This window comes from Chrysemys picta, chromosome 1, assembly GCF_011386835.1.
Source record: "Chrysemys picta bellii isolate R12L10 chromosome 1, ASM1138683v2, whole genome shotgun sequence".
Lineage (NCBI taxonomy): Eukaryota > Metazoa > Chordata > Testudines > Emydidae > Chrysemys > Chrysemys picta.
Window position 1 is genome coordinate 50,889,443 of NC_088791.1, and position 13,506 is coordinate 50,902,948.

At 37.4% G+C, this 13,506-nt stretch overlaps 1 protein-coding gene across 3 annotated transcripts in view; it reads left to right on the plus strand.

Annotated features, from left to right (window-relative positions):
• Positions 1-13,506, plus strand: part of BMT2 (base methyltransferase of 25S rRNA 2 homolog) — a 59,767-nt gene that overhangs the window by 21,293 nt on the left and 24,968 nt on the right. For 2 of the 3 annotated variants that reach the window (XM_065556532.1, XM_065556542.1), the window contains one exon: positions 5,683-5,856. The exons of the other annotated variant lie outside the window; for it this stretch is intronic. In XM_065556532.1, coding sequence (XP_065412604.1) covers positions 5,683-5,856 — 174 coding nt within the window. The remainder of the gene's footprint in view (positions 1-5,682; positions 5,857-13,506) is intronic. 3 annotated transcript variants of the gene reach the window in all.

Genomic DNA, 13,506 nt, shown 5'->3' on the forward strand with positions numbered 1-13,506 from the left:
CCTAATATTCTATGATCCACTATGAGCCCCAGGTCCCTTTCCACAGTACTCCTTCCTAGGCAGTCATTTCCCGTTTTGTATGTGTGCAAATGATTGTTCCTTCCGAAGTGGAATACTTTGCATTTGTCCTTATTGAATTTCATCCTATTTACTTCACACCATTTCTCCAGATCATTATGAATTTTAATCCTATCCTCCAAAGCACTTGCAACCCCTCCCAGCTTGGTATCGTCCACAAACTTTCTAGGTGTACTGTCTATGCCATTATCTAAATCTAGTTTATGAGAAGGTTATGCAAGACCGTATCAAAAGCCTTACTAAAGTCAAGATATAGCCCATCTACTGCTTCCCCCCCATCTACAAGGCTTGTTACCCTGTCAAAGAAAGCTATCAGGTTGGTTTGACATGATTTTTTCTTGACAAATCCATGCTGACTGTTGTTTATCACCTTATTATCTCCTAAGTGTTTGCAAATTGATTGCTCCATTATCTTTCCGGTTACAGAAGTTAAACTGACTGGTCTGTAATTCCGCAGGTTGTCCTTATTTCCCTTTTTATAGATGGGCACTATATTTGCCCTTTTCCAGTCTTCTGGAATGTCTCCAGTCTTCCATGACTTTTCAAAGATAATTGCTAATGGCTCAGATATCTCCTCAGTCAGCTCCTTGGGTAGTCTTTCATCAGGCCCTGGTGATTTGAAGACCTCTAACTTATCTAAGTAATGACTTGTTCTTTCCCTATTTTAGACTCTGGTACTACCTCATTTTCACTGGCATTCACTATGTTAGACGTCCAATCGTCACCAACTTTCTTGGTGAAAACCGAAACAAAGAAGTCATTAAGCACCTCTGCCATTTCCACATTTTCTGTTATCTTCCCCCCCCCCCCCCCCACCTCCCATTGAGTAACGGACCTACCCTATCCTTGGTCTTCCTCTTGCTTCTAATGTATTTGTAGAATGTTTCCCTGTTTCCTTTTATGTTCCTAGCTAGTTTAATCTTGTTTTGTGCCTTGGCTTTTCTAATTTTGTCCCTACATACTTGTTATTTGTTTATATTCTTCTTTTGTAATTTGACCGAGTTTCCACTTTTTGTACTTTTTCCTCTCTTTTGAGTTTTAGATCATTGAAGATCTCTTGGTTAAGCCAGGGTGGTCTCTTGCCGTACTTCTCATCTTTTTTACGCAGTGGGATAGTTTGCTCTTGTGCCCTTAATAATGTCTCTTTGAAAAACTGCCAACAGTCTTCCATTGTTTTTCCCCTCAGACTTGCTTCCCATGGGATTTTACCTACCGACTCAGAGTTTGCTGAAGTCTGCCTTCTTGAAATCCATTGTCTTTATTGTGCTATTCTCCCTCCTACCATTCCTTAGAATCATGAACTCTACCATTTCACGATCCCTTTCACCCAAGTTGCCTTCCACTTTCAAATTCTCAACCAGTTCCTCCCTATTTGCCAAAATCAAATCTAGAACAGCCTCCCCCCTAGTAGCTTTCTCCACCTTCTGAAATAAAATATTGTCTCCAATACATTTCAAGAACTTGTTGGATAATCTGTGCCCTGCTGTGTTGTTTTCCCAACAGATGTCTGGGTAGTTTAAGTCCCCCATCACCACCAACTTCTGTGATTTGGATGATTTTGTTAGTTGTTTAAAAAAAAGCCTCATCCACTTCTTCTTCTTGGTTTGGTGGTCAGTAGTAGACCCCTCCTATGACATCACCCTTGTTTTTTTTACCCCTTTTATCTTTACCCAGAGACTTTCAACAAGTCTGTCTCTCATTTCTATCTCAACCTCAGTCCAAGTGTATACATTTTTAATATATAAGGCAACATCTCCTCCCTTATACCCTCGTAACAGTAATGCACTCTTATGAAATAATTCATAATGTTTTATTTGTAGAGTATTTTTAAAAGTTAGTTGCTTGCTTGCTGCTTTTTATAGCTGTACTGATTTTTTTTTTTTTTTTTTTAAATACAGATCTTTGCTATGTAATAGTCACATGTTCTAATGACTTCCCGGTGGCTTTATAAGCATATCAAGTTTTGCACCTAGATTTAATTAAAGATGTAGAGTATGAAAATCCATCCCTGTGTTACTTCTCATACCCAGTGTTCCGTATATAAAGTTTCTCTTGCAGAAATTACTTTCTTTTTGTCAGAGACACAAGGTGGATGAGGTAATATCTTTTACTGGAGCAACTTCTGTTGGTGAGAGAGACAAGCTTTTGAGCTACACAGAACTTTTTCTCAGGTTTGGGAAAGGTACTCCTTTTTCTGTTTGTCCACATAATTCCAAACATCAAACAATATATAACAGTGCTATTTCAGGGTGTGCTTGCCTTTGGGGTTTAGTCCCCAGCTCTGGTCTGTGGCCAAATCAGTTGAGCAGAGGGTTGACATAGGCACCACTTTTGGACTGCCATCACGTAAGAGGGGCTGCCTTTCTCTAGTGAAAGGGAACAGAAAATACCAGGACATTTTCCCACAGTAAGTCTCCTGAATAGAGACAATATTAGGCGTGGCGCAAACTAAGGGATGGCATGAACAAAGGGAGGAATCTGCGAAGTTTCTGTGACCCAGGGATAGAGGGGGACTAAGCCTTGAAGGCTAAAAGAGAGATTATTTGTGGAACCCTGCTGACGAGGAAAAGGAACTGCTTTGCCTTGGAAGGGGAAAGCAGTTTTAGTGAACTTCTTTGGTTTACTGAAACAAAATCCTAAGAAAAGGACGTTAATTTGAATGTAGTGTATGTGCATTCTTTGGAAATTCAGGGGACAAACTGGTGCTGAGAAGGCCAGATGACAGGGCAGACTGATCCTCTGACAGGTGCTTGTCAACTTTTTAATAAATAGAGCTGAGAAAATATTTTGCAATTCCTTACTTCATCTCTAAAGGCCAGGAGTTCTCAAACTTTTGTTCTATGTATCATTGATGATCTGCAGAGAGATGACGGGGTCACATGGTGCTGTGGCCCTTCTTTATGTCCTGCTGCTTAACTGAATGAAAATACAGTTTTAAAAATAAATACTTGGATTACATAGAAAAATAAATTGTAGTTGGTACAGTTATGTGATCATAAGTTTCTCTTCAGAAGCGGAATACTCTGAAAATATTGAAGAGCCTTATTTTGAGGACAGGATGGCTTTTGGAGGCAGATCTTAGGCATCTGTATTGAGGAAAGCTAGAAAAAAAACTTGTATAGCCACTCTACCGTCATTTTCTTTTTTCTCCATGCAATCTTTTCTAACTGAATACCTGAGAAAGCAACTGTCTGCAAATTATTTAGAGGGCTAGCCTACATAACACAGTACAATCATTAGAGAAACCATCTATACTCTTCTTTGGTATTAAGAGTCACAGTTATGCGGATTATTTTTTAAATTTTTTCTGCTGCCTAGTTGGGGAGGCTGAAAAATATTTTGAGATTAATTCATAAACTAGATTCTGTGTGTCTTTCATTTTTGATTATATAATGTTTTTATTGCTTAATTGAAATATTTCTTCATGGTTTGTAAAAATTCAGTATATGGTGATCGATACTGACCATTTGCAGCCTTAAAATAAGGAGACTGCCTCACCCTGTATGTGTGATTGTTTCAGGGAATACCTTGGAAACCTTTAGTTATAGGATTGATACAAGATTTGTCTGCTGAATTCCAGAATTATTCCTGGACCCCACATGACCTTAGAGTGCTATTGCAATAAGCTTGAACAATAAATTAATCATATACCCTGCCTGTGCTTTCCTCAAACTCTACTTTTTTATTGTCTTCCCACTTCCCTTTTGTATTGAAGACTATAGCTTTGTAATATAAAGGGAAGCAGAAAGACATCTTTTGGAAAATAACTCCAAATCAAAGGTTATGTCTCCACATAGAGGTTTTGGTGGTAGCAAAATTCTCCTTGTGTATATAGTATCTACTGGCAAAAGAGTGCTTTAGCTGGTCTAGCTATTCTGGTTCTGCAAGCAAAATAAGTTATGGCAAAAGCACTCTTTTACTGGTATAACTGCATCTACACTAGGGCTTTTGCTAGCATAGCTATGTGGTTCTAAAATTTAGTTATGTTCCTTCAAGAAGGAAGGGGTGAAGTGGGCCCTAAATTAGATACAGATGGAATTCCATGTTATCTTTTTCATTTATTTATTTATTCATTTTAAATGCCAGTCTGGATTTTCTCACTTGTAAGGTGGTGATCACCACAACTATCTACAAATTCTTCTATCCTAATAAAATCCTAAATTGCTTTTCTAATGCTTGAACAGAAGCAGAACATTGAACTTGTGGTAATTGATAGAACTGTCTCAAGATCTCTCTGTTCTAGTGCAGACCTTGGAATCCTCAATGGGAGAAACTGCATCCAAAGATGTTCTTCCAAAACATCTCTGACATCTGTCTCAGTTCAAAATCTGTTTTAAACGTTATAACTGTCTAAGAACCTGAAATTAGATCCCTATAGCAAAACCAATATCTCTCTCAGATCAGAGGCTTTGCATCTCTTCTTACTATGGAAAAACTGAAGATTTTTTCAACTTCAAGTTTCACATGATATAAACAAAATAAAAAGGCAGCTAAACGTTTACAATGTTTTAAAACAAGATTCCTAGTACAAAAAAGGCTTTATATTCTCATATATGCTGAGACAATTCCAGCCCTTCTAGTCTTAAACTGGGAGCCTACAATGACCCATTACACAGTCAACAATAGTAAAACTATATAATAGGGGAAAAGCTCTGTAATCCAAAGGTGAACCCCTTCTATGCTCTGGTTGATATTACTAATATATGCTTATAAACAGGTGTGTTCTTGCGCTCCATGGTTCTAGAGTGAGATTGGAGTGGCTTTCAAGGTTGGGCTTGATGCTTATAATTAAGTCTTCTCTGCTTTCTGTCTAGTTTACCTACACCAGTCCTTATGACTGGGTTATATTCCTCCTTTCCAATAAGTGTCTTACAAGTATTTGCTAACCCTCCCCATTTCTGGAGACTACAGAGCTAGTATGTAAGTGGGAGAGAAGGTTGAATATACTTCTAATTGTAGCTCTGATAAGGGTATCTTCACTAGGTCCACATTTCCTCTCCTTGAAAGTTAGGATCTACTGTATTTATGTATGGATAATACGGAACTTATCCAAAAGAAAGAGAAATCCATATACCTCATTTTAACTTAGTCCAGCTTTTGACTGCTGCCTCTGGATCAAAACATCTGGAAGTAATTAAGCTACTTCTCATTTCATATGTGATCTGTATGGGCAATAAATGGCCAAAGAAGTGAGGATAATGAGTGCCTTTTGGAAACTATTGGAAACAATGCTTTCTACAGGTAACATTGTGGGTTTGTCTCTTTGAATATGTATTGTAGCTTTAATCAATATGGGATTTTGTTATGAAACTCTAGTTATTAAGTGTTTGTATCCTTTATTGAATTCCATTTAAAACTGTTTTTCCTTCATTCTCAGTTTGTCATGCTGCTGCTGAGTTCAAATTAATATAGGTAAACCCCAATAATATTTACTTTTACAAAAGTCTTGATCATCTCAAGGCTTGGTATAATCTGTTTTTAATAATAAATGTAACTGCAAGTTTTAGATAACATGTAGACTCAAAGTACCTATAGTTATAAGTATTGCTAAACCTCATTACCACTGGTCTGCTGAAATATTACTTTGGATATTTTCTTTTTTAGTGTGTGCCGAGAATATTTTCAAAATGGCGGAAAGAGAAAAGCACTTGAAAAAGATGAGAAAAGAGCAGTTGTTGCATCTAAGACCACTTCAGCCTTAAATGTTCACCAGACTCCCAAAATTGAAGAACCCTTACCCAACTTCAGCTTTACAAATCATGAAACTATATCAGAGGAGTAAGTTGTAACTTTTTGCTATAGTAAAAAAAGTTTGCAAAAGAGAAGTTTTTCCCAATCTTGTAACATTGACTTCTGTGAAATTGCATTGCCCTAATGTATTTCCAATGCAACTTTTTATAGTTTTAAAAAAGACAGAAAGTTTAAAAAAAAAAGTATATATTAATATGCTTCACGAAAAGTTGTATCATCAGATATTTTGGAAGCTAATGTTACAAAAATAGTGGCCTAGAACTTATTCTGAAATTGACAATAGTCTTTTTTTTTTTTTTTTTAAATTTAAGGAAAAAACTCGCATAACCACTTGTGGAACAATTCTGTCTTGTTAGTGTTCTTGGTGTGTGATTTTATAATACAATTTGGGTTTGGACAAAGGGAACATTTAAGAGGAAAGTGCTTCAGTAGGAAACTGAGTATTCAGCACTTTTGAAACTCAATCCACTTTGCCTAAATATGGATTGGGTACCTATGATTATACTCCTCTTACCCCTCCTCCCCCCCCCCCCCCCGCCGAAAAAAAAACCCATGGGTAAAGTTCTTTGACATTACCTTTGTACTTCCAAATGACTTCTTGAAGCCTAACTCTTTTGAACTACTTGGTTTTCTGATGATTGGGGTTTTTTTGTTTGTTAGTACATAAATAACCGATGCAGTACTCTTCTAAGGTATTTTTCTCTCACGGTTCTTACTTGTTTTCATCTTTAATTCAAATAAAAATAGATTATTTTTTTTACTTTTGGTCGTGGAATAACACTAACTTTTGTACCTTTTACTATAGTTTAAAATTTCTGCCACCTTATTATAGTGGGAAGAGATTCATACTGTACAAGTATAGTAGAGTAATGAGACTACATACATATATATTCATTAAATTTTAATATGCTTTTAAAAATAAAATTAGTAAATTTAATTTATGCTCTTAAATTCATGGGTCAACTCTTACGACTGCAGTTTCAGGAGCGTTTCTAGATCTTGCTTCTGTGCCATATCTCCTATGAACAAGTTGTATGTATTATTCATTAGGGAAATGAAGGGCAGGTTAGTAATGTTATTAATGAATATCTTATGCCCACATAAGTTAGTATCTTTGTGCCTTTAACTCTGTTAGAATAACTTGTAAATGCCATAAGTGTCCCTATACAAAGTGGTTAGAAACAAAACAGAAAACAGACAATTTGTTCTCTAATACTATTTTGTATTATGGAGATGCGCAGTATCCACTACATAATTGAGGTTGCAACCTGAGTTCCCATCAGAACCCTGATTTCTCTCCGCTGCTTCCCTCCTCCCCAAAACATCAAACTAAGAATTATTCTCTTCAAAATTTTGTTTACTCTGTTGGAGTTACACTTGCTCATCAATAGAAGATCAGTTAGTCCAGGGGGTTAATAAATTATAGAATATAAACTGAATAGATGTTCACCTAACTTAAAAAAAGAAAAATCAAGTAGAAATGAATCATGGTTCATTGTATTTATCTATTAAATTCAGTGAACAGGGCCAAAGATTAGATACTTAACAGTTTAAATAGTAATATTGGCAGATTTTTGGGGGGGGGGGGGGTGAACAAGTTAACTATTGACTCATCAGCTCCAGAAACAGAGCTAGGAAGGAGGAGGAGATGGGTTCATCTCCAGTTTTCCTGCATAGGTTTTGTGATGGAAGAGGTGTGAACCCCTGCTCTACTCCACTCTTCCCATGGCCCCTGCTCTGTTCTGTCTCCTATTGTGCAGCAGTGTGTGCATGCACAATATTTAAGGTCTGTAAGAATGGAATCTTGCATATCTTAAGAGGTTTTCTTGGGGTTGAGGTGCTAGAAAGAACAGGAGGCTTGATTTAGTATCTGAATTAAAGGCTGTTTTATAATGTGGATGCTAAATGAGATGATACCTACTTTCATCATCTCCTTGATGCTCCCTATATCTAGCTAGATGCATAGTTGTTTGTCATTACTTTTTTCTTATGGAGTGATTTTTTTTCTGTCTTCATATCGCACACAATTGCATTTCCATTTGCGAGGATACTATATGAGGTGCTCCTGTCTTTGTCCATCAGAGCTGCAAGTAGTTAATTCATAAGTATTCAGGATTCAGTGCTTGAGATCATGTGGCTTGTAAATGATAAGAAAAGCACTTTACCAGGGAAAGTCACTCAAGATGCTGGAAAGAGGGGTAATAGTAGAGGCAAACCTAAGAACAGTGGGAATTCAGCTAGACAAAGTACTTCAAGTATGTGGTCACAACAAAATATCAACTTCCTGTAATTATGCACAATAGATGAGTGTACACAGATCCAGCATGCGGTTTTTGAACACCCAGCAGTACTAAGCCAGCCAGTACAACTTATCTGAACAGGCAGTTTGGTGGGATAATGGGAACAAGAGGCACCAGTCTGAATCAATGGTCCATGACACTATTAAGCTGAGTAGAAAGTTGCATATACTCTGTGATTGTCAGCTTTGCAGTTACGTGACCTCGATGTGACAAACTAAGCAGGTAACTGCATAGCGAATTAAGGCTGAATGTATGTGTACAGTGGGTACATTTAAGGTTTCTACTGATTAGAGAGAGTAGCAGTTATAAGTATAGGAAATATAAGAATCTCAGTTTTGGAGGTTCTTTAAAAAAATGAAGAAACAAGTACCAGCACTGTATTCTGGGATTAAAATATGGTTCTGAGCTATGAGAATAAAAATGTCATCTAACTAAACAGGCCCTGCATATTGAGTCAGGCCTGCTGCTTCAGGGTTTTGCTTCTTACTTTTTACAGTTGTTAGCTCTGCAGACCCACTAAGGCTAGGAAAGAGTGGGATGGATTCTGTTATGCTTCATGAATCAACAAAGTTCCCACTCTAAATTTTTTATTATTGGTGATGAATGTGTTGGAAAGAGTTTGGCTAAGATTCCATGTTCAAAGTCTCTTCTCCCTTGCAAACTGAAGGAAGACGTAGGGGGTAGGGAGGAAGGTAGGTAACACTGAGATGACCACATTAATTGACACACCTAGAAGTCAAGTAGCAACAAGTAAAGTGGAAGGGAAAACTACTCTCCCGCTTCCACATAGATTTGATATTTATGTATATAGCACTTAAAGGATGTTTAAATGCTTTTCTGCTTTTATTTGTACGTTCAATGGCAAAACACTTCAATAACAGTGTCAAGGTTGCTTGGTGTATGCCCTGCAACCTTAACACTCTGCACTCTTTCATCAATGCCCCAGTATGCCCTATTTAACGCATCTTTACTCTGCCAACCCCACAGTTGCTGAAACGTACAAGCTCTTCACCTCCTTTTACAACCCATTCACTCTCACCCAGAGAATTCCATCTAACATTATTAAAGGATAACAAGGAAAAAGACTCCTTTTGTCTTAGGTGGTGGCTTGTGATTAACTTCTCCTTAGTTATGTTTAAGGCTACGTTTTAGTGACCGGTATTTTTAGTAAAAGTCATGGACTGGGCTGGGGGAAAGCCACCAGGTGCGGAGGAACACGTGGTTCGGACAGAGACATCCATTAGAGGAGGATCTACTAATGGAGATCGTCTGTCCTAGTGAGGAGGAGAGTATGGAAGATGATAAAATATAGGTAGGATCTGATGAGAAACAGTAAAATGAAAAAAGTCTCATTCAATTACACCTTTTAATGGAAGACAGCTAAAATGTGACAAGTTTTTAAAGTGTTTATATACTAATGCTAGAAGTCTAAATAATAAGATGGGTGAACTAGTGCCTCATATTAAATGAGGATCTTGATATAATAGGCATCACAAAAACTTGGTGCAATGAGGATAATCAATGGGACACAGTAATACTGGGGTATAAAATATATCGGAAAGACAGAACAGGTCATGCTGGTGGGGGAGTGGCACTATATGTGAAAGAAAGCATAGAATCAAATTAAGTCAAATCTTAAATGAACCAAACTGTACCATAGAATCTCTATGGATACTAATTCCATGCTCGAATAATAAGAATATAGCAGTAGGAATATATTACTAACCACCTGACCAGGATGGTGATAGTGACTGTGAAATGCTCAGGGAGATTAGAGAGGTTGTAAAAATAAAAAAAATCTCAATAATAGTGGGGGGATTTCAGCTAGCTCCATGTTGACTGGTATGTATCACCTCAGAATGGGATACCGAGATGAAAATTTCTTGACACCTTAAATGACTGCTTCTTGGAGCAATTAGTCCTGGAACCCCCAAGAGGAGAGGCAATTCTTGATTTAGTCCTAAGTGGAGCACAGGATCTGGACCAAGAGGTGAATATAGCTGGACCGCTTGGGTAATAGTGACCATAATATAATTAAAATTAACATCCCTGTGGCGGGGAAAACACCACAGCGGCCCAACACTGTAGCATTTAATTTAAAAAAAGAGGACTACACAAAAATGAGGAGGTTAGTTAAACAGAAATTAAAAGGTACAGCACCAAAAGTAAAATACTGCATGGAATCTTTTTAAAGACACCATAATAGAGGCTCAACTTAAATGTATACCCCAGATTAAAAAAACATAGTAAGAGAACCAAAAAAAAGAGCCACCAGGGCTAAACAAGAAAGTAAAAGTACACCTCTACCTCGATGTAACGCTGTCCTCGGGAGCCAAAAAAATCTTACTGCGTTCTATTGAACTTGCTTTGATCCACTGGAGTGCGCAGCCCCGCCCCCCTGGAGCACTGCTTTACTGCGTTTATATCCAAATTCGTGTTATATCGGGTAGTGTTATATCGAGGTAGAGGTGTACTGCACAGTTGAGTTCCTTAAAACACAATTTCCCCTTTCTCCTCCATATTTCTTTTTTTCATATTTATCATGTTTACGCTAGTATTGTTGCACTGAGGAGGCACTTCATTTTGAGGCACTCCCATTGCTCTCAAAGGCTTCACATGCAGCAAGACAATTAGCCACCTGACAAGTAATATATTCACAGTGCAAACTGAAAGGTTTCACGAAGCTCCAACCATCCCCTGGAATTCCACCTTAATGACAAAAATCCTCAACTGACTTGAATATGTTTAAAAGCATACTTTTCACTCAAACTGAATAGGATATTGACCGAAGGGGACGGCACGTCTGGGTCTTCGGCGAGTCCCTCAGTCCCTCTCGGATGGAAGGACCGGCCACTGAATTGCTGCCGAAGAATGAAGCGGCGCGGTAGAGCAGCCGCCAAAGTACCGCCGATCATGACTTTTTTCTTTTTTTACCTTCTTTGCTGCTTGGGGCGGCAAAAAGGCTGGAGCCGGCCCTGCTTTGCAGGTCCCCTATAACCAAGTTCTTTGGCAAGTTCTTTTAGTTTTTAGAAAGCATTTCCTTCTAATACAGAATATTTTTCACTGTAATGACGTGGCTGAAGATAATTGTTTTTTATATTTCAATAACTATAAAGTAGAGTCCGTAATCTCCTTTGATCACCAAGTTGTTCAGCGGATAGTTTACAAATGTAGCTGTTTGCAGCCTCTTTGAAAACTCAGTCAACTGGTCTGCTCTTGGTCAGATGCTGAGGAGGCTTGGTGCGCTGGGTCATGAAGTAGAAGAGAACAGCTTCCTCATCCACACCTTTTTAGGAGGTATATATCTCAAGGAGATCCTGCTCTTCTATCAGTTTGACTTGTATGTCTGTAGGGAGGAGTGGGAGATGGAAGGAGAGCCCTGACAGTTCCGCCTTAATGGTAGTGCTGATGTATCATATTAATGACATTGAAACTAGGAACAAAATCTTGAGATAAGTGCTGAAGAGGATGAAGATTTTCACAGACCATATGGTGGGGAGGAGAGAGAGAGAGATTGGATCTCTAACCTTGTAATAGATGAGATGGAGGAGGATTATGAAAGATCACAATGACCAATAATCAGTCTACATTCTGAAGGCTTATATTACAAGCAACGCTTTCATTTTTTAAAAAATGTTGTGTCTCCATCAGGCCTCTGCCCCATGTGAGAATCTTAAGTAGTCCCATGATATGAAAGATTGTGAAGAACCATCATTCTCAGTCTCACAGTAGAGCCTGTAAGTTTTGACTTGAAAATTCTACAGAACACTTGGAGGATGAGTTGCTGTATTCAGCAAAATTGTCGTCTATCCACCAACTTCTCCATACCCAGGAGCAGTTTCCCTTCTCACTAAGCAACATATGTTGCATATCAACTGTACATCGTTCTCCTTTTCTGCCTAGAGAGAATGCTATGTGCTCACCCCTTAATCTGTATAAGGCTTTGAAAGATGATGCATTGATACTAACTACTAGCCGGTTATTATACTGAAATAGCCAAGGTGGGTTCTCCAGGGGTTCTTAAGAAAAGGGGAACAAACAAATTATTTAATGGTATCTCTGCCCCTAAAGACGAAGCTTAAAAATGTGAAAATATAATTTGAATAATTTCACCTTTGATTCTGTCATAGAATGTTAAAGGTGCGTGAATGCATGAGCTATAAAAAATAAGTCAGATGGATTTGCAGCTAGGTTTGAGTGGGAGGAAGGAATCTTGTGTAGACTCAGCACCTGGATTTATACATTACTTTTATGTATATTTAAATATACATACAATAAACAAATGTAGGCTGTAAGGTAAATACATTTAATTGGGATAAAATGATTTTTGCAGATGGCTTCTTGAGGATTATAAAATTTTCAGATACACGGACATTAAAAAAAAATTGTTTTAACAGGGTGGATTGATTTAAATCAGTGCTTTGAATTCGGAATTGTAATCCTTACTTGAATCTGCAAGTTGGAAACCTTGATTTAAATTATTGATTTGCATTTGTACTTTTACTTTCCTAAAGATAGGTTAATTCTTGTTGATTTGCAACCAGATACAGCCTTTACACTAGTCTTTTGTGCTAACCGGGAGGATACACTATATCTACATGCATTTATTTAAGTAATTATATAGTTTAACATGAAAATCAAGATCCTGAATAAATGTGTTGTTTTGTTTAACATTTTTTCCAGGTTTTTTTTACTCCTGGATTTGTGTCAAGCTGCATTTGGATGGAAATTAGAATTAAATTAAATATACAAAAGCAGATTTTGTTTTTTAAATGGCTTCTTATTAGTTAAACAAAAGTACCTTTTAAAATGTGCTGGATACATAAGAAAAAAAGTAAATTTAATCAAAATATATTTTGCATTTAAAACTGATTTATTAAACAAAGGAAATATTAACAGTAGTTGATTAATTGACTGTTTCTGGTCATCATGGGACAGATTTTCAAGGGTCTTTACATACCTAAAGATACCTAAAGGTAGGTTTCTAGTTTGATTTCTCCCCCCCCCCCCAAAAAAAAAACCCCACCTACGCAGATTAGGTAGCTATCTGCATCTTCAGGTGCCCAAATATCTTTAAAAATCTGACCCAGTTTCCTTCAAATTTTTAGAATTAGTAGATCTCATCCTCTTCCACCTGGTTTTTATTGGAAAAGGAAGTAAGCTTTACAGCTTTTTCAACTCCCAGTCAGTTTCTCAACTTTGAACTAATTCAGATGAAGAAAATGTCCTCTGTCTACCTGCTGCCTAAACTAAAACCAAAGAGTTTTTCTGCACAACAGAATCTGAAAGTAATTACAATGGAGTAAATGCTGGTATTTATATTTGTCCAAATATAAAGAATGTAAATAACTTAGATACTTAATGCAGTACCTGACAT